General features: G+C 36.0%; 1 protein-coding gene across 3 annotated transcripts in view; it reads right to left on the minus strand.

Annotated features, from left to right (window-relative positions):
- Nucleotides 1-5,512: 5,512 nt before the first annotated feature.
- The window catches only part of LOC123551455 (uncharacterized), a 99,281-nt gene continuing 86,073 nt past the window's right edge, over nucleotides 5,513-18,720 (minus strand). For all 3 annotated transcript variants that reach the window (XM_045340402.2, XM_045340403.2, XM_045340401.2), the window contains 4 exons: nucleotides 18,414-18,502; nucleotides 15,577-15,663; nucleotides 14,370-14,700; nucleotides 5,513-8,131 (listed from right to left, as the gene is read on the minus strand). In XM_045340402.2, the coding sequence (XP_045196337.2) occupies nucleotides 8,034-8,131; nucleotides 14,370-14,700; nucleotides 15,577-15,663; nucleotides 18,414-18,502 (605 nt within the window). In that variant the 3' untranslated portion in view covers nucleotides 5,513-8,033. The remainder of the gene's footprint in view (nucleotides 8,132-14,369; nucleotides 14,701-15,576; nucleotides 15,664-18,413; nucleotides 18,503-18,720) is intronic.

Raw genomic sequence — 18,720 nt, forward strand, 5'->3', positions numbered from 1 at the left:
TGTTGATATAATTGTAAATGAGAGGCCCCAACAAAAATCTATTTTTCAAGTTGTGTAAACAGTTTAAGTTGTAAATTAATGTTGATATCTGAAGTTACCTGCTGACTTTGTTTACAACAATAAATAAAACACCTTATAGTTGGTTTAAGGTAGTTCATCTGTAACGAAAATCATCAAATAAGGTAATGTCCATATGCTTTTTCAGCATTTATTTGTTTTTCAAGGAAAGCAGTGATCGTGAAAGTTCCATCCAGAGAGAATGTTGAATTGCTTAAAATACATTGCAGAGAGTCATTACCTATCAGCTACCTTAAAATGTTGTAATTACAACTACTATCTTAAAATGTTGTAATTTCATTTGATGACAATGACTTTTTGTGTTACATTATTTGCAGCAAAGTACTCTTGAACAATTACAGAAATGCTTCAAAACTAAAGCATAAGAAACACTTTCAAAATGATTCATTAAAGTGATGAATATAAGCAGTCTAGCTACTTTGTTACACAAACGTGATACCAATTTAACTTTATTTGTTATTTCTCATTGTTGGATATATACATTCTGCATTTTGATATATAAATTTTGTGTAAAAAATGTATCATCATTGAGAAAAATAAATAAATTTGGCTAAAAGATCAAAACTTAATAACGTTTCTTAACTTGGTAAAATTTCTTTAAGGGAATTTATACATTATTTTATTTTATCTTCATGCATTACTAAACTTTCTATCAGGGCCTCACTACAACTTAAAAAATAACTGTCAGTGTAAGCCATGAGAAAAGCAGGCCTGTTGTCTATTGAATACAAAGAGATTTAAACAAATGTAGGTCATATTTTGTCTGCCTGTTGGAAAAAGGACCTATCTGATTTTTCTTTCTTTTTTGACCCATGTTTTATGTTGGCTTCAGTTTATTGGTCAATTCAGAGTTGTTCCCCTTAGATTTTCTTGGGTAGGTACCATCTCTATACATACTAATCCCAGTCATCTTGTGACTTATTACAAAATGTCCACACAGCCCGACACACAGAAACATTCACTTGCTCATCTGTACTATTGGCACGGGTGGTAAATGCGCAATCCAATGCCCACTGGGAATACGCTAAAAATGGGTTGCGCGACTTCCGGTGCTGGTGTTGCGCATCAATATATACAAAATTGAGGTAGGTGGGTATTTGTTTTTGTAAATAATGACACATTTACAAGTGCTTTCGAAAAAAAAGCAAAATGTTATTCGACACAAAAATGAATAAAGATCATATGTGTGAAATACCAACTTATTAATTTAAGAATCAGCTCTGTTATCACGAAAACTCTGCTGGCTCGAACTGTCAAAAAAGCATGGAATCATGAAAAATGCAAATTTTCTAACCCTTGTGCCTTCTTTCTGGAAATGTGACTTCTAATGATCAAACACGTGTAAAACAGTCATCAATATTACATACACTTTAATGAAATGTTGCTTTTGGGGGAAAGATTGGCAAAAAATAATCAGGAATGGGGTTGCGCCCTGAATGGAGTTGCACGTATACATTATGATGTAAACGAGCAATTCCAATCCCCGGTGCGCAACCCCATTCCCGATGATTTTTTTGTCAATTATGTCCCTGTAAGCAGGATTTGAAGCAAATAATTCTGATATTCGTTACTTTATAACAGTTGAGGTACCATAAAAAGCATCAGATGTCCTCAGATTAGGCATACGAGGTCAGAAACTTCCATTTTTGTTGATTTCATATTTTTTTCACGCTTCGTGTCGCCTGAGTTTTTGTGATAATAGAGCCGAATCATAAATTACAAACCAGTTATTTTACACATATGATGTATTATCATATTTGTGTCGAATAGCATTTTGCTTTTTTCGAGAAAATTTATTCTTGTCTCATACTAAGCAAAATCATAACTTCACATACCTCAATTTCGGCTTTTTTTATGTGCAACACCAGCACCAGATGTTGCGCAACCCATTTTAAGCGTATTCCCGGCGGGAATTGGATTGTGCGTTTACCACCTGTGATTGGAGTACTTAAAGTGCAAATAAAACATAAACAATTTGCTTGGGCAATGCAGGACCAAAGTATACATTTACTACCTAATTATAGTATTAAATGGGAAAGTTACATGCAAGTAGTCACATATATAACGATTGAAGCAGCATGGCATAATGTGTTATATGAAATATTTACTTGCAGTAAGAAAGCACTGTATGACAGAGTATAAAAAGTAACTATATGGAACATACTTAACTTGGGGCCTCTAACACTACTAAGTAACTGCAACTTGCAAAACAGGCCTGAAGGAAAATATCAAAGCAGCTCAGAGCCAGTGGGCTAAAAGTTCATCTACATGCAAGCAAAACTACATCATACCAGAAATATATTGAAACTTAAAATACTTACATAACCCAAGAACTCAAAAATCTTTTCTCTATCAATTTTAATATCAGTCCCAGTTCCATCCATCCATCATCTTGTTGTGTATTCAACTACAGATAATGAAACTTGTTATACATCATCAACATGAAGCGGACATGCGCATGTATCAACTTTCATGTCTGGTGATTTTTTGCTCGAGATATGCTCCCTTTTTGGATTTAGTAATATTCATCTTGTGTACTCAACACCTACAGTTTTCATTAAATTCAAAAGGAAGTTTGTACAATTCACCAAAATCAAGTGGACATGACATATTGTTGTAACTTTCATGTCTGATCAAATTTAGTTGATAACTTAAATATTCTATTGTTCTCTCCTTTTGTTGACATGGCATCAGGATTTCAGAACAAATCATTGCAGGATGCATACTTTGTTGTCTCCTTTGTTATCATAGCAACAACATTTTGCTCCTACTCTTGCTGTAGCAATGATATGACCATGGTCCTCCACCATCATACCAAATGTCTTAAGCAGACACACAGTCAACACAGAGGGAGACTGCCATAAGATGTACAACACTCCTGAACACCATAATGTACACTGGCTGTGCCACTCGTGAAAATATTGCATTATAGTGTTCCCTCGGTGTAATATATTTTGGTCTTACACAAAAACAAACAAATATCCTCTCTCTCTCTATATATATATAAAAACATGTGTGTACTATGTTAATTAAGATACCCATCTAATCTCAATGACACTTAAACTATAACAGAATAGCTTCAATGGAAAAGAAAGTCACAAATAAATTTACAAGTTTTATTATTTTCAACAAAAAATTATTCAACAATAATCCTTAACAAGGTAATAAAATATTTTACAGCATTTGATCCGACTCAGTTAATCATTTCATATAATGCAACTAAAAATTAAAAACATTTTAAGTTAAAATATCTTAAATTAGTACAGTATATCAGTAAACAAGAGCACTGCAATGCGGAGCAATATATGCCCAACGGTATGACCTATGACCTCTACGTGTGACCTTGACCTTGAACCGAGCCATCCAAAACATGCTCTGCATGTCGTCTCAATGTGGTGATCATTTATGTCAAGTTTCTTTAAAATCCTTCAAGCAGTTCAAGAGTTACAGAGCGGACTCGAAATTGCTAACGGAAGGACGGACATCAGTGTCATAACATAATACGTCCCTTCGGACATATAATATTTTTAAATTGATAAAGGATTGCTCAGCAAGACAGGAAAAGTAAAAAGATAATTTCAGACTGCCTTTTCCAAACAATATGGAAAGAAACATGATTTTACACCAAAAGTAACTTAGCCTTTACAAAATATACAGGATGTTTGGTGTGTGCAGACAACTGGGAGTCATAAGTATTGGACTGGGTATAGTTTAAGGACTGGTTTTATCAACATAAAAGAAGATTTTCAGTTCTTTTCAAATGTTCACTTAGCTAAAAGACATTTTGCACTATTGGTTGCTAAATGCAAAATCTCCTTGACCATGAATGTAAAAAAATAATTAAACAAGAGGGTCACTGACCCTAAAGCGCTCACCTGTACAAGGCTTCAAGTGTGTTTGTGAAGTACAGAGTTAGGTTTCTTCTATGTTAACCTATATTATATACACGTAACACACACTTTTAAACCTAGGCCAATAATTTGAACAATTATGGTAGACATTAATATCCCACACCAAATATCAAGGCTCTAACTATTATTGATTCAGAGAAGAAAAGTGAACATGCCCCCTGGCAGCCCTGTTTTTTGACGAATCAAAATAATTTGAACAATCTTGGTAGAGAGTCACACAAGGACCATTTGTGTAAAATTATTCTAAAATCGGGCTAGCTGTTTCACACAAGAAGATTTTTAAAGTTTCCACTATATACATATAGGGAAAAGTGACCACGCCCTCTGGTGGCCACGTTTTTTTTGACAAATCAAAATAATTTGAACAGTCTTGGTAGAGGGTCACACAAGGACCATTTGTGTAAAATTATTTTAAAATCAGGCCAGCAGTTTCACACAGGAAGATTTTTAAAGTTTCCACTATATACATATAGGGAAAAGTGACCACGCCCTCTGGCGGCCATGTTTTCTGACAAATCAAAATAATTTGAACAATCTTGGTAGAGGGTCACACAAGGACTATTTGTGTAAAATTATTCTAAAATCAGGCCAGCAGTTTCACACAAGAAGATTTTTAAGGTTTCCACTATAAACATATAGGGAAAAGTGACCACACCCTCTGGCGGCCATGTTTTTTGATGAATTAAAATAATTTAAACAATCTTGGTAGAGGGTCACAAAGGACCATTTGTGTAAAATCATTCTAAAATCAGGCCAGCAGTTTCACACGAGAAGGTTTTTAAAGTTTCCACTATATATACATATAGGGCAAAGCGACCATGCCCTCTAGCTGCCATGTTTTTTGACGAATTGGTATAATATGAACAATCTTGGTAGAGGGTGACATAAGGACCATACTGTGTGAAATTATTTCTAAAATGGACATTGCTTTAGTGTCTTTTTAATTTTTTATATTTTAGCTTGCACCCTATGTGCAACAAGCAGACCGTTGAACAACTTGTAGAGACCCAAGATACAACATGCCACTATTCATCAAAACCATTCATGGTTTTGGGAATTTTACACAATTTTAACAGACTTGACGAGCACAGCTATCACAACTCACCATTGTGCTCGTGAGTAAAATAATCTCTCATTATCATAAGAAGGGATTGTTAAATGAGGTCAGGTCAAGTCAAACTGATCAGGATGTCTGAAGTTGAGGAATGGTCAAGTACATCTGATTATATAAGTCGTTTAAAGAGGTATTGAGCTAGACAAAGGTCATTTGGGTTACCTCTACGACGGAAAACGAATGATGAACGGAGGATGGACAGAAGGACAATATATATCCCTGCATCAGTAGAGCCAGGCAACAATTTCAGCCTGATAAACAATCATACAATAGACAACTAAAAAGCGTAAAACACTTGTAATTTTCTGTGATAAATACGCTTTTGAAAACGCATGCTCAACACTGCCTATCATTAAATAGAAGTCATCTTATATAATGTTACTCATACAAATATACTTTGGGTAAAAGGCTGATTTTGGTTAATTCAAGGCAGATTCTGAAGTGCCTCAGGCGATTTGGCTAATTAATGAACTTGGCCGAGGACATATGGTCAAAAACATTCGAGTTTGGTGAAGATCGGATGAGAACTGTTCAACTTAGAGTGCGGACAAGAGTAAAAAGGCCAATTTTCGGTAATTCAAGGGTCATAATTCCGAAGTGCCTCGGACGATTTGGCTAGTTATCGAACTTGGCTGAGGACTTATAGTCAAACACATTTTGTTCAAGTTTGGTGAAGATCGGATGAGAAATGTTCGACTTAGAGCGCGGACAAGAGTAAAAAGGCCAATTTTCGGTAATTCAAGGGCCATAATTCCGAAGTGCCTGGGATGATTTGGTTAGTTATCGAACTTGGCTGAGGACTTATAGTCAAACACATTTTTTTCAAGTTTGGTGAAGATTGGATGAGAAATGTTCAACTTAGAGCGCGGACAAGAGTAAAAAGGCCGATTTTCAGTATATCAAGAGCCATAATTCCGAAGTGCCTGGGCCGATTTGGCTAGTTATCAAACCTGGCCGAGAACTTATGGTCGCACATATTTTGTTCAAGTTTGGTGAAGATCAGATGAGAAATGTTCAACTTAGAGTGCGGACAAGATTTGTGACAGACAGACAGACACAGACAGGAGTAAATCAATATGTCTCCCACACCACTGTGTGATGGGAGACATAATAACTAATCGTTATTACATTAATTCAGCAAATTTAGTTGTTTTTTTTTCACACATTTCATCTGTCAAATTTTCAATGTAAATGTCATTCAAAGCAGCCAAGTGAGACAATCACTAACTTGACACTCTCTCCTAAAATTGGCAACATGCAGTCTAACAATATTTTTGTGTCCAATTTTTAAGCAACAAAAATATCATGACAGGTTTACAGGGGTATGATAATATAGTTATATAGCATTATTTTTGCAAAAGTCGTCCGGTATCCAGAATTAAGGCGTATCTGGTAATCCAGGGTCAAATATATGAGAATATTCGGGACCAGACAAAACGTCTGATTTAGAGAGGGATCCAGTTTTGAGGGGTTCTTCAGTACTTCTTTCCAAACAAGGCATACATTAAAGCATACCGGTACTAATGTAACCTGCCTCAAGAATAACTAGAAATTGCTTTTGTAAAAAAGCGCATGTCTCCCCAAATGCAAAGTCCTATAGGCAAGAAGTCAATAGGGGTCAGGAGCGAAAGTCAAAGAGACACTGATGGTTGGCTGCAATAGGGATCATCTACTTGGCATGTCCAGTCATCCCGCTAAGTTTCAACACTCTTGGCCTAGTGGTTCTAAAGTCACTGTTCAGGCTCCTGTGACCTGGTCCACTTTGATCAAGTGACCCCAAAATAAATAGGGGTCATCTACTCTGCATGTCCAATCATCCTATTAAGTTTCAACATTCTAGGTCAAGTGGTTCTCAAGTTATTTTCCGGAAATGATTTTATATGACCAGGTCCCTGTGACCTTGACCTTTAATACACGGACCCAAAAATCAATAGCATGTTCAATCATCCTATGAAGTTTCAACATTCTGGGTCATGTGGTTCTCAAGTTATTGATCGGAAATTGTTTTCCATGTTCAGGCTCCTGTGACCTTGACCTTTAACAGAGTGACCCCAAAATCGATAGGGGTCATCTACTCTGCATGAACAATCATCCTATGAAGTTTCAACATTCTGGATCAAGAGGTTCTCAAGTTATTGATCGGAAATGGTTATCCATGTTCAGGCCCCTGTGACCTTGACCTTTAATGAGTGACCCCAAAATCAATAGGGGTCATCTACTCTGCATGGCCAATCACCTTATTAAGTTTCAACATTCTGGGTCAAGTGGTTCTCAAGTTACTGACCAGAAACAGTTTTCGATGTTCAGGCTCCCGTGACCTTGACCTTTAACAGAGTGACCCCAAAATCAATAGAGGTCATCTACTTTGCATGTACAATCATCCTATGAAGTTTCAACATTCTGGGTCAAGTGGTACTTTGACAGAGTGACCACAAAAACAATAGGGGTCGTCTACTCCAGCAGCCCTACAACCCTATGAAGTTTGAAGGTTCTAGATCAAATGGTTCTGCAGTCATTGATCGGAAATGAAGTGTGACATACGGACAGGGCAAAAACAATATGTCTCCCCCAGAGGGGCAGGGGGGGGGGGGGGGAGACATAATAAAACTCAGTGTAGAAAGCTGTCTCAAAACTCTAGCATTTCATTGGTTGTTTCTGACTCATGAAATTGACCAGTGGCAATGAGGTATTTCTAAGACTGGTCTCTGAACACAATTTTACAACAAAAGCAGGAGTTTCAAGTTTTGTGGTTTGTACTACAGAACAAGGTTGACTCCTGTTTATCATAACACTATACTGGCACAGCTCTGTGTTGTCTTCCTTGAGGCCCTATAAATAGTTGAGTTATTCAGTAACTTTCATATTCTGTGAACCTTATTTCATGGACAATCACTAACAGGAACCACTACTTTTGTATGCAAAACTGCTCATCAAGTGTTTTCCATAGATTCTTGTTCATCTGTATCGCTATCTTGAGACAATTCTGAGTCATCTTGATTGAAGTCCCATAAATCTTGTAGAGCATTCACTATAAAATACAAAATAAATATCACATAAAAATATACACTGAAATAACTCAGGCAGTTAAACAAAAGCTGGGAAAATACTGTTTTCAGAGGCTATGTTTTAGAAAAAAGCTATATCACCATGATTCTGTATTTTTAATTACATTTCAGGCATTTTCAAACAAGTGAGTGATTTATTGCCATGCAATACAAAGTCCCCTACTGGAAGGTAACTAATTTTCTCTACTGCAGTATAACATAATGAACTGATATCTGTCAATGATGTATAAACAATACTATAATATAGTTATAGAACAACCTTTGGATATAAACTTCTACAGTTGTTGATTGCTTATAACAGAACGTATTTAATTTCAATTTTGAGAACATTTTATTTAGAAATTGGTGGGAAAATATGAGAAAAAATGTAAGAAATAAACATATCAAAGGGAAGCAATTCTGAAGAAAATACACCAACAAAATTGTTTTTAATTAGGTCCATATAATACACCAGCTTATATTAAAATATTTTACAGATTCGACAAGAAAAGATCAATATTGACTTTTGACCTTCAAATGTGACCTTGACCTTTGAGTTTTGGGTCTGGGTGTTGCACATAACACATTGTCTCATTATGGGGAACATTTATGTCAAGTAATAATAAAATCCCTTAATGGCTGACAAGTTATGGACCAGACAGATAAAAAAACCTATTGACCTTCAACTGCCAACTGTGACCTTGACCTTTGAGTTAAAGATATGAGTGTTGTGCAAGACATGTTGTCTCATATGGGGAGCATTTATGTCATGTATTATTAAAATCCCTTAACGGGGGACAGAGTTACGGACAGGGCAGGACAAAAACCCTATTGACCTTTGACCTATAAGTGTGTCCTGATCTTTGAGATAGGAGTCTAGGTGTTGCACATGACATGTCGTCTCATGGGTAACATTTATGCCAAGTAATATAACAGGAGCTGTCCGACTACAGCAACGCTTGACTATTCAACAGCCTTGTCAGTTGAATGAAAATAAAAGTTGAAAAAGGGGAACAATTTTGTAAAATTGCAAAACAGGATTATGGAACCTGTAAAATGCATATCAGTTCATGACAATGGACAACTGTGTGAAGTTTCAATCCATTCCCATTAGTGGGTACTGAGATACCAGCTTACATACAAAACTGCTAAGTCAAACTAGAGCTATCACTAAAGGTGATGAATGTACCCCCCCAAGATTGCATAATTATGTTTTGTTTGTTTTCGGTTTAACGCCGTTTTTCAACAGTATTTTAGTCATGTAACGGCGGGCAGTTAACCTAACCAGTGTTCCTGGATTCTGTACCAGTACAAACCTGTTCTCCGCAAGTAACTGCCAACTTCCCCACATGAATCAGAGGTGGAGGACTGATGATTTTAGGCACAATGTCGTTTATCAAATAGTCACGGAGAAGATACGCCCCGCCTGAGGATCGAACTCACGACCCCGCGATCCGTAGACCAACGCTCTTACCTACTGAGCTAAGCGGGCGGGTCAGCATAATTATGTGGACAGTATGTATATAGACTGTATGTATACAGTATAGTAACAAAAAACAAAGTCCCATAACCATACATGCCATAATTTTTCCTGACTTTTCCGGGATTCTGAGTTAAAATTTCCGGGATTTTTACCCTTTGTCCGGGACATACACCGTGACATTAGTATTCGTCTGTTTCATGCATAAATATCATAAAATTATATGCAGTTTCCGGAGATAAACATTGTTTCCTCGCTTAGGAATAATTTGTTGCAAATGTCGTCTAGCTTTCTAAGGGAGGTAAATAGGGTAATTTACGTCTATAGTTCGGCACGTGAATTGGTTGCGTTCCCGAGGTGAACTTAATTGGGAGACTTGCTATATACGAAGAATTAACCTGGTCATCATGATTTAGAATCCAGCTTATTTGGTATCTTGTTAAAGCTTAAAAGTTTACCTATTCATTAATAAAATGGAATCCTCAAAGGAATGAAATAAATCTTGAAGATAAAATCGATATAAAATATTTTAATTTTCAAGGACCGGCCGGCAAAGGCATTCAATAGTCAAAAGTTTAATTTAGAATATGTGTGACAATCAATCCACATTTTGAAAGATTACAACCTTTAAAATAATTATTGTTTAATTGACCATTATCAGCCATTTCTTCCAATCAAGGCTACATGTAGCTTCACCGCCTACGTGCTAACAACAACGAGATTTTCGGCTATTGTTCCTAATATTAAATTATCATAAAACTGTTACTGATTGCACAATTTTGTCAATTCATAATCAGGGTCATCAAAATAGCTGACTGTAAATTAATCTGGGTCATCAAAAGATCGCAGTGCGCAATATGAGTGGTGATCGGAGCTAGCTTAATCAACATGTGTCCCGCTCGAGGGCATGAAACTGATTATCAGATAATTAGGAATAAACAATGTGACACCGGTGACTGTTTATTGTGTTTTATTTATGTAAAATTCAACAATTTATAGGCCAAAAAACTAGTTTTTTCGGGTGTTATTTTTGTTTTTCTGTATTTTTAATTTTCCGGGACATTTCAACACTGTCCGGGACACCGGGACGAGTATGTGACTTCCGGGACAATCCAGGACAATCCGGGACGTATGACATGTATGCCCATAACTATGCAGAATATTTATCTAAAAGAACGTAACATGCACCATGCACAACTAGGGTTGGTACTGATCAAATCTGTGAAGTTTCATTAACCCTTTCCCACATAGATACGTTTATCACCGTATCTATCGATTACCAAACAGAAACGTATTGACCCGTGTCTATCGGTTCCCCGATAGAAAGGTATTATACCGATTAACGGCCATTTGAACAGAATCGTTTTATCCCGTGTCTCATAATCAATCGCCTTATTTTCGTTCTTTTCCTAAAGAAACAAATTCCGGATATGGGATTTCGTCATCATTATTTACGTACAAGATCATGTGGTTACTATTTAAATTTATCGAGTACTTTGCAAAGAAAGACACCGGGGTTTTTTCCTACATGTGCACGACGCTACGTCATGCAACTGGCCGGTTCGCGGGCTTTCCTCGTTCTAAAAATAACAACCATTTAACATCAAAGTATTTTTAAATGTGTTAGGTCATGAAGGTCACACGTGATACATGCAGATTTCCCCTAAACAACAATTTGTGTATACGATGGCTTGGAATTTATGGCCTTACATAACGGGAAGTGTTAATCAAAACAAAAAGACCGCAGCTTTCAAATATTTTATGACACCCCAAGAGTTAATTGTAGCGGAAGTCACCCGTGATGTACCGACGTTTGATCATCAAAATATTACGTAATATTATCCTAAAAATATTTTAATTTTTAGCACAAGAATACTGTAGTCGGTTACGACACTCAATCTCAGCGATCTTTTTGCACTTTCAGAAATTTTACGATCCGTTATTTTTGTAGTGTTATTCAGTTTGATGGTTGTTTTTTATATAAATACTTACTGATTCCGATTCGGAAGATAAGTCTATTAACTATAAATCAAACTTTGAAACATCAAAATGAAATTGTATATGAATTTCAATGTGAAAGTAATCCAAAACAGAATTTTATGCCTAAAAATATATATTCCCGTACTTTAACACTTTATATCTTCGAAACTCAAAGAGAAACTACAATAAATTTTGTATCATCAGAAAGAGAATTTAAATTGCTATAAACTTTATATTGACAAAAATAATGTCAAACTTACAGAAATATTAAAATAATGACATTTTTAACTTAAGTGTGTGTAATCACAAAATAATGCCAACACCTCTGTTCAGATAAGACAGTCGACTTTATCAGCCATATACCGATTATTGATTATTGATTATCACTTATCAGTGTTATGTAAAAGAGGTTACTTTGGCTTCTGTTCTGTGTGGTAAAGGGTTAAATTGTGTGCAAGGGTTCGGAAGATTAGGCGCGCACAAGATTGCATATGTAGACTGTATGTAGATAGTATGTTAACAAGAAACAAAGTCCCATAACTCTGCAATTTTTGTTGTTGAAGGGGGGGGGGGGGGGGGGGGGGTACAAAAAGGGACATAATTTTGTAAAAATGCAAGGTATAGAGTTATGTAACCTGTGCATTACATGTCAGATCATGACAGTGAACAAGTGTGTGAAGTTTCAATCCATTCCCATTAGTGGGTACTGAGATACCAGCTTACATATAAAACTGCTAAGTCAAACTAGAGCTATCACTAAAGGTGATGAATGTACCCCCGCATGCACTGACACAGTTCATTGCAATTTGACGCACACAAGATTGCATAATTATGTGGACAGTATGTATACAGTATAGTAACAAAAAACAAAGTCCCATAACTATGCAGAATATTTATCTAAAAGAACCTAACATGCACCATGCACAACTAGGGTTGGTACTGATCAAATGTGTGAAGTTTCATTAAATTGTGTGCAAGGGTTCGGAAGATTAGGCGCGCACAAGATTGCATATGCAGACTGTATGTAGATAGTATGTTAACAAGAAACAAAGTCCCATAACTCTGCAATTTTTGTTGTTGAAAGGGGGGGGGGGTACAAAAAGGGACATAATTTTGTAAAAATGCAAGGTATAGAGTTATGTAACCTGTGCATTACATGTCAGATCATGACAGTGAACAAGTGTGTGAAGTTTCAATCCATCCCCATTTGTGGGTACTGAGATACCAGCTTACATACAAAAACTTAACCAAAAACTGCTAAGTCCAAAAAGGGGTATAATTTTGTAACAAGAGGGCCATTAAGGCCCTGTATCGCTCACCTGACCTATTGACCTAAAGATCATCAAGATAGTTTCATTAAGATATGGTCATAAATGTGGCCTCTAAAGTGTTAACTAACTTTTCCTTTGATATGACCTGGTGACCTAGTTTTTGACCCCAGATGACTCAGATTCGAACTTGACCTAAAGATCATCAAGATTAACATTCTAACTAAGTTTCATGAAGATACAGTCATAAATGTGGCCTCTACAGTGTTAACAAGCTTTTCCTTTGATTTGACCTGGCAGCCTAGTTTTTGACCATAGATGACCCAATATTGAACTCATCCAAGATTTTATTGAGGGTAAAATTCTGACCAAGTTTCATTAAGATTGGGCCAAAATTGTGACCTCTAGAGTGTTAACAAGCTTTTCCTTTGATTTGACCTGGTGACCTAGTTTTTGACCCCAGATGACCCAATATCGAATTCATCCAAGATTTTATTAAGGGTAACATTCTGACTAAGTTTCATTAAGATTGGGCCAAAATTGTGACCTCTAGAGTGTTAACAAGCTTTTCCTTTGATTTGACCTGGTGACCTAGTTTTTGACCCCAGATGACCCAATATCAAACTCATCCAAGATTTTATTGAGAGTAACATTCTGACCAAGTTTCATTAAGATTGGGCCAAAATTGTGACCTCTAGAGTGTTAACAGTCAAATTGTTGACGACGACAGACGGATGACTGACGGACGGACGACGACGGACACAGGGCGATCACAAAAGCTCACCTTTGAGCAATTCATGCTCAGGTGAGCTAAAAATGATAGAGTAGCTTCCTCGCTTGCCGTAGAGGATCCATCAAATGGTTCATGTGAAAAGGTCATTCAAAGGTATTTTTATATTTAGCTCTAATTAGCCAAACTTGGGAGATGTCCTTATAAGGATGCTACAGACAAAGTTTAATATTATCTATCAAGTGGTTCATGAGAAGGTGTTAACAGGTTTTCCTGTTTTTAGCTCTAGTGGCTCCAAATGGGACCAAGTGCCCAAATGAATAAATTTGGGAATGAACCTTACATTTTAGCTATAGACAAAGTCTGATGAAGCTCCATCAAGTCGTTTATGAAAAGAAGTCTTTTAAAGTTTATTTTACTAGTTTAACTCTAGCAGCCCCAAACAGGGGTCAAGTGCCCCCATTTGAACAAAATTGGGAGAAGACCTTATAATGATGCTAGAGTGCAAGTCTGATTAAGATATTTCATGCAGTTCATTTGAAGAAGTTGCTTAAAAGTATTTTTCTGTTTAGCTCTAGCAACCTATTAAAGGGGTCAAGTACCCCAAATTTGAGAGTACCTTGTCAGAATGCTAGTGTAATTCTGACCAACAGTTTCAAAGGAGAAGATGTTTAAGTTAAAATGTTGACATTCATTTATACTAATAGCTCACCATGAACGTTTAGGTTAGCTAAAACCAAAATGAAGACTGGTAATAAACTTACTTTCACTTTCATTATCACCATTCTGTTCATGTCTGAATATATGAGTCAATCCACAAATCAGGGGGACATATTTGTGCTGGACTGGTAGATGCCTATTTGGAAATTCAGTGTCAAATTGAGACATTAGATGAAGCAACTGTAACCCAGACTGCAGAATCTTCAGACTGGTTTCCAACTGATGTTCTTCCTGTGGTAACAGACTGGTCACAAAGTCTGATATTTGTTCAGTATGACTGGAAGTCTTTAAAGCTGAATGTCTACTAATACTTGATTTAAGTTTCTTATACATTTTCATCACAGAATGCAACAAACACACAATACTTCTCACAACCTGCAAAACAGACATGCAAAAATATTACATAAGCAAATTGTAAACAAAAGATGTATTTTTAGATAAAGCAACTCCTACAGTACAGATTTTCAAAACAGATGTCTAACACAGTCTATGTCTATAATCTATCAAACATTCTATATCTTTCTTAACTGCATAAGCTGTTTCATGAATAAGTAATGCAGAGTTCTAAGAATCACTTTGCTTTTGCTTAAAATTTTAGTTACACTTTTTATATAAATAGCATTTCGCAAAAGTTTAATAGTTTAATTCAGACAAGGGCTATAACCACGCCATTTATAATTTTATACCTGTGCACCAAAAATGAATTCAATCAATACATCCTTTCAAAAGTTGTCAAAAGGACCATCAACATTTTGCTGAATTTTATGTTGTAAGGGGCCATAACTCCACCAAAACTGGTGTGGTGGATTGTAACAAAATCAAACTTTGCCTGTATCTTATCATCACGTGCCTGACAACTGAAATGATTTCAATCCATTCATCCTTTCAAGAGTTACTGGACAACCAAATTTAAGTCGAGCATAAATCCACCAAAAACTTGTAGAATGTAATCAAACTGATGCTTGGCAGTATTTTTAATCATGTTACTGTCTACTGTAAATGAATTAAATTCATTTGATCTTTTAAGACTTTTCTGACAACAACATTTTGCTGATTTTTAAGTAAAAAAAGGACATAACTCTGGCAAAAACTGGTTGATTCTATACCAAAAATGAACTCAATCCAACTATTCTTTCAGGAGTTATTACAGGTGCAGAGATGTGAGTACGCAAAGACACACCAACACGATGCCTCAAGTATACCCTTGTTAACTTCGTTTACAGGGTTATAATTAAACATATAAATGGTTACCTCTACACTACACTGGCAGTCTGACTCCAGCACCAGAGTGAAACATCCCTTGTGAGAACTGGCAAGATAAAATATACTCTCCACTATCTGTGAACATAAAACAAAATATAACACCATCTTACTATAAAACAAATATGCCCACATGACTCAGACATGTGTGTATGTAATTTTGAATGCTGTGGTCTTACAGGCGAAAAAAATTCTCTCAAATCTCCATAAAAAGTGAGTATTATGAAAGTGACTAGTGGTATTAACTTACTGACGATTTCTTCAAGATATTCTTATAGATAACCAAAAATACTTTGCAGAAGATAGTAAACTGTTGCAACACTTTTGAAATAATGCAGAAAATTTACATTCTCCTTGCAGTTTTACCAATATCTAACTCTTTATTTTCACCCACTTTATCATTTTTCAGTGTCATATATACATTCTATGCCAAACTTGGTGGAAATGAACATGTTATTTCATACAAACTGGACTGGGCGATTCTCAGTAAAGTAATTTGTCTCTGTTGTTTCATCATATAGTCTACGGTATTCAATTTCATCACCTTTATTTTTATGGCTTGATTGTAAGATATTAAGTACTTCCTTAAAATCTGCTTTCTTCAATCCAAGCCATACTGATGATTTTGTTTGATGTCCTTAAGAGAGCACAATCAAGTAAGAAATCTAGATCAGGGTGGTGGGGGTGACTGGGAGTGAGGTTGGGGGGAGGGTACAACTTTGCATGTTGATTCATGGAAGGTTTACGATTTAAAAAACAAGAGGGCCAAGATGGCCCTAGGTCGCTCACCTGAGTAACACACCATAATAGTGTAAACATGTTTTACCTAGTGATTTCATGGAGACAAATATTCTGACCAATTTTCATTAAGATTGGACCAAAAAAGGTGGCCTCTAGAGTGTAAACAAGCATTTTCTTTGATTTGACCTAGTGACCTAGTTTTTTACCCACAATACCTCACCTTGAGCACTTCGTGCAAACAGTTGTAATAGAATATACATAAAACCCATGTATCTGTATCTGTATAAAACATGCATTAAATTTGTAAACTTTTTAAAATCTAATTAAAGGACATTCAACTAGTCTATGTATGATGAAAGTAAATCTAGCAATTTGGAGAAAAAACAAAGGGTCTTTTGAAGAATTCCCTTTTCTTTTTCTTATTTTAGGAATTTTAGCAAATTGTCAAAAAGCAGGAAATTTTATTAAGAGTTTTAAGGCAAGGTGAAAGCCTACTGTTTTTCAGTCTCAATGTCCCTGTGACCTTAAGGGCTCATCTAGATTGCAGGCAATAAACCTATGAACAGCAGTACTTAGACTCAAACGTTCTCCTGGGATTGATCAGTTCAGTCTAAAGGTTACTGGAACTTTGACCTTTGACAGCAGCCCCGTAAAAACAACAGGCAGTTATCTACTGCCATTTCTAGTTATTTTCAGACTCAAGGTCACTGTGACCATCAATGTACTGACTTCAACAGGCAATCATTTTATGGAAGTTGTATGCCCCTAGGATAATGCATTCTCCAGTCATACTGACCCTCAAAACATTAGGGGTAATCTGACCACAAGCAATCATTCATTTGGTGAATTATGGTGGCCATAGGACTAAGCATTTTCCATTTTTTTTACTGAACAGTTTTCAGTCTAGAGATCACTATGACCTTGACCTTTGAAACAATAGTGAGGTGTAAAAAAAAAACTTACTGATGCTCTAAAGGCATAACCCCCTTATTTGTATTCATTTTTTGACACAAAAATAATTTCCGAAAAGTCTCCCTTAAAAAAAATGTCTTCCAAATTTCCGACCTACCTAATTTTTTTTAGCATGTTACCGGAAACAAAGATTTTTTTTAGGCCTGAACATCCATTTACCACAGGATATCATGAAATGTGACGGTTGTATGAGCAGTAGTGCTCCTCTTAGTGAGTAGAAACCAAATGGACCAACATACCGTAGATACCCGTGTATAATGTGCACCCCCGATCTTAGTCCAAAATCCTGGGGGGAGGGGAAAAAAAAAAAAAAAAAAAAAAAAATTTGGTCAATTTTGAGGTGGATGGAAAACGAAAGTAGAGTTTACATCGACACCGGTAATAAATTTTATCTCCACGGCGGAGAGCAGCATCGGTCTCACGGTACTATCGATTTTTGTTTTCTCGAAAATAAAACCAGTAAATTATTGTTATATTTGTTGTTTTACCTTTTTTAATTCACTATTTTGAATAAATAAATAGCAGCTGATTCAATATTTCGGAATGGTATCTTTCAAAATGACATGAGCTTCTCAATTTAAACTGATAACAAAAGGTGTGATAGTCTTTTTGTCACGATCATAAAGCCAGTAATTACCGGCAATCAACGTGTCACCTCGTGTCAATTATGTTGTTCACAGTTTGATCTCGGTTAAAGATAATTCTCGATCTTTAATTAGTAACATAATTTTTGTGATTTATAAACATTTCTTTCGTCAAAATACTTTTAAATTTATATGAAATTAATTTTGTTTGAAAGAAAAATAAACAATTCGATCTTTTACGGAACGTAACGGCAATCTTAGATTTTAGCGGAGACAGTAAGCGCGGGGAGTAGTTTCCCTTTACCAAAATGGCGAACATCGGTAACAAACTTGTTTTGAAGTTGGAAAATTGTCTATACCTGTGTATTATGCGCACCCACGATTCGGGGGTGGTCCCGGGGGTCAAAAAACTGCGCATTATACATGGGTATCTACGGTAACCGAAGCATTTACCAACTCTTTTCTGAAGAGGCATAATCAAATCTCTCCAACTTACTTAACTTCTTTAAATGATTAGATCAATGGCCTTACCAAGTTAGCTATCAGCAGTCTAGATGAGACAGCAACATTTACCCATCTCTCTGGTGAACACAAGCTATAGGTAGTCATCAACACACATCCTGCAGTGCAGAAAATATACCTGTACAGCCAAAGTATGGTTCACAAAATTTTCCACACAACTATTTTTGTAATATTACTGTAAATATTATTGCCTTTACCAGCATTCATAGTTACTAGATATTTATTCTTAAGCAATGAAACCATATACATCTATACCTTACCACACTGATGTGAAAGTTTCATATCAAGAGAATGATGTCATTTTCATATGTGTCAT

This window comes from Mercenaria mercenaria, chromosome 4 (genome assembly GCF_021730395.1).
Source record: "Mercenaria mercenaria strain notata chromosome 4, MADL_Memer_1, whole genome shotgun sequence".
NCBI classification, from domain to species: Eukaryota; Metazoa; Mollusca; class Bivalvia; order Venerida; family Veneridae; genus Mercenaria; species Mercenaria mercenaria.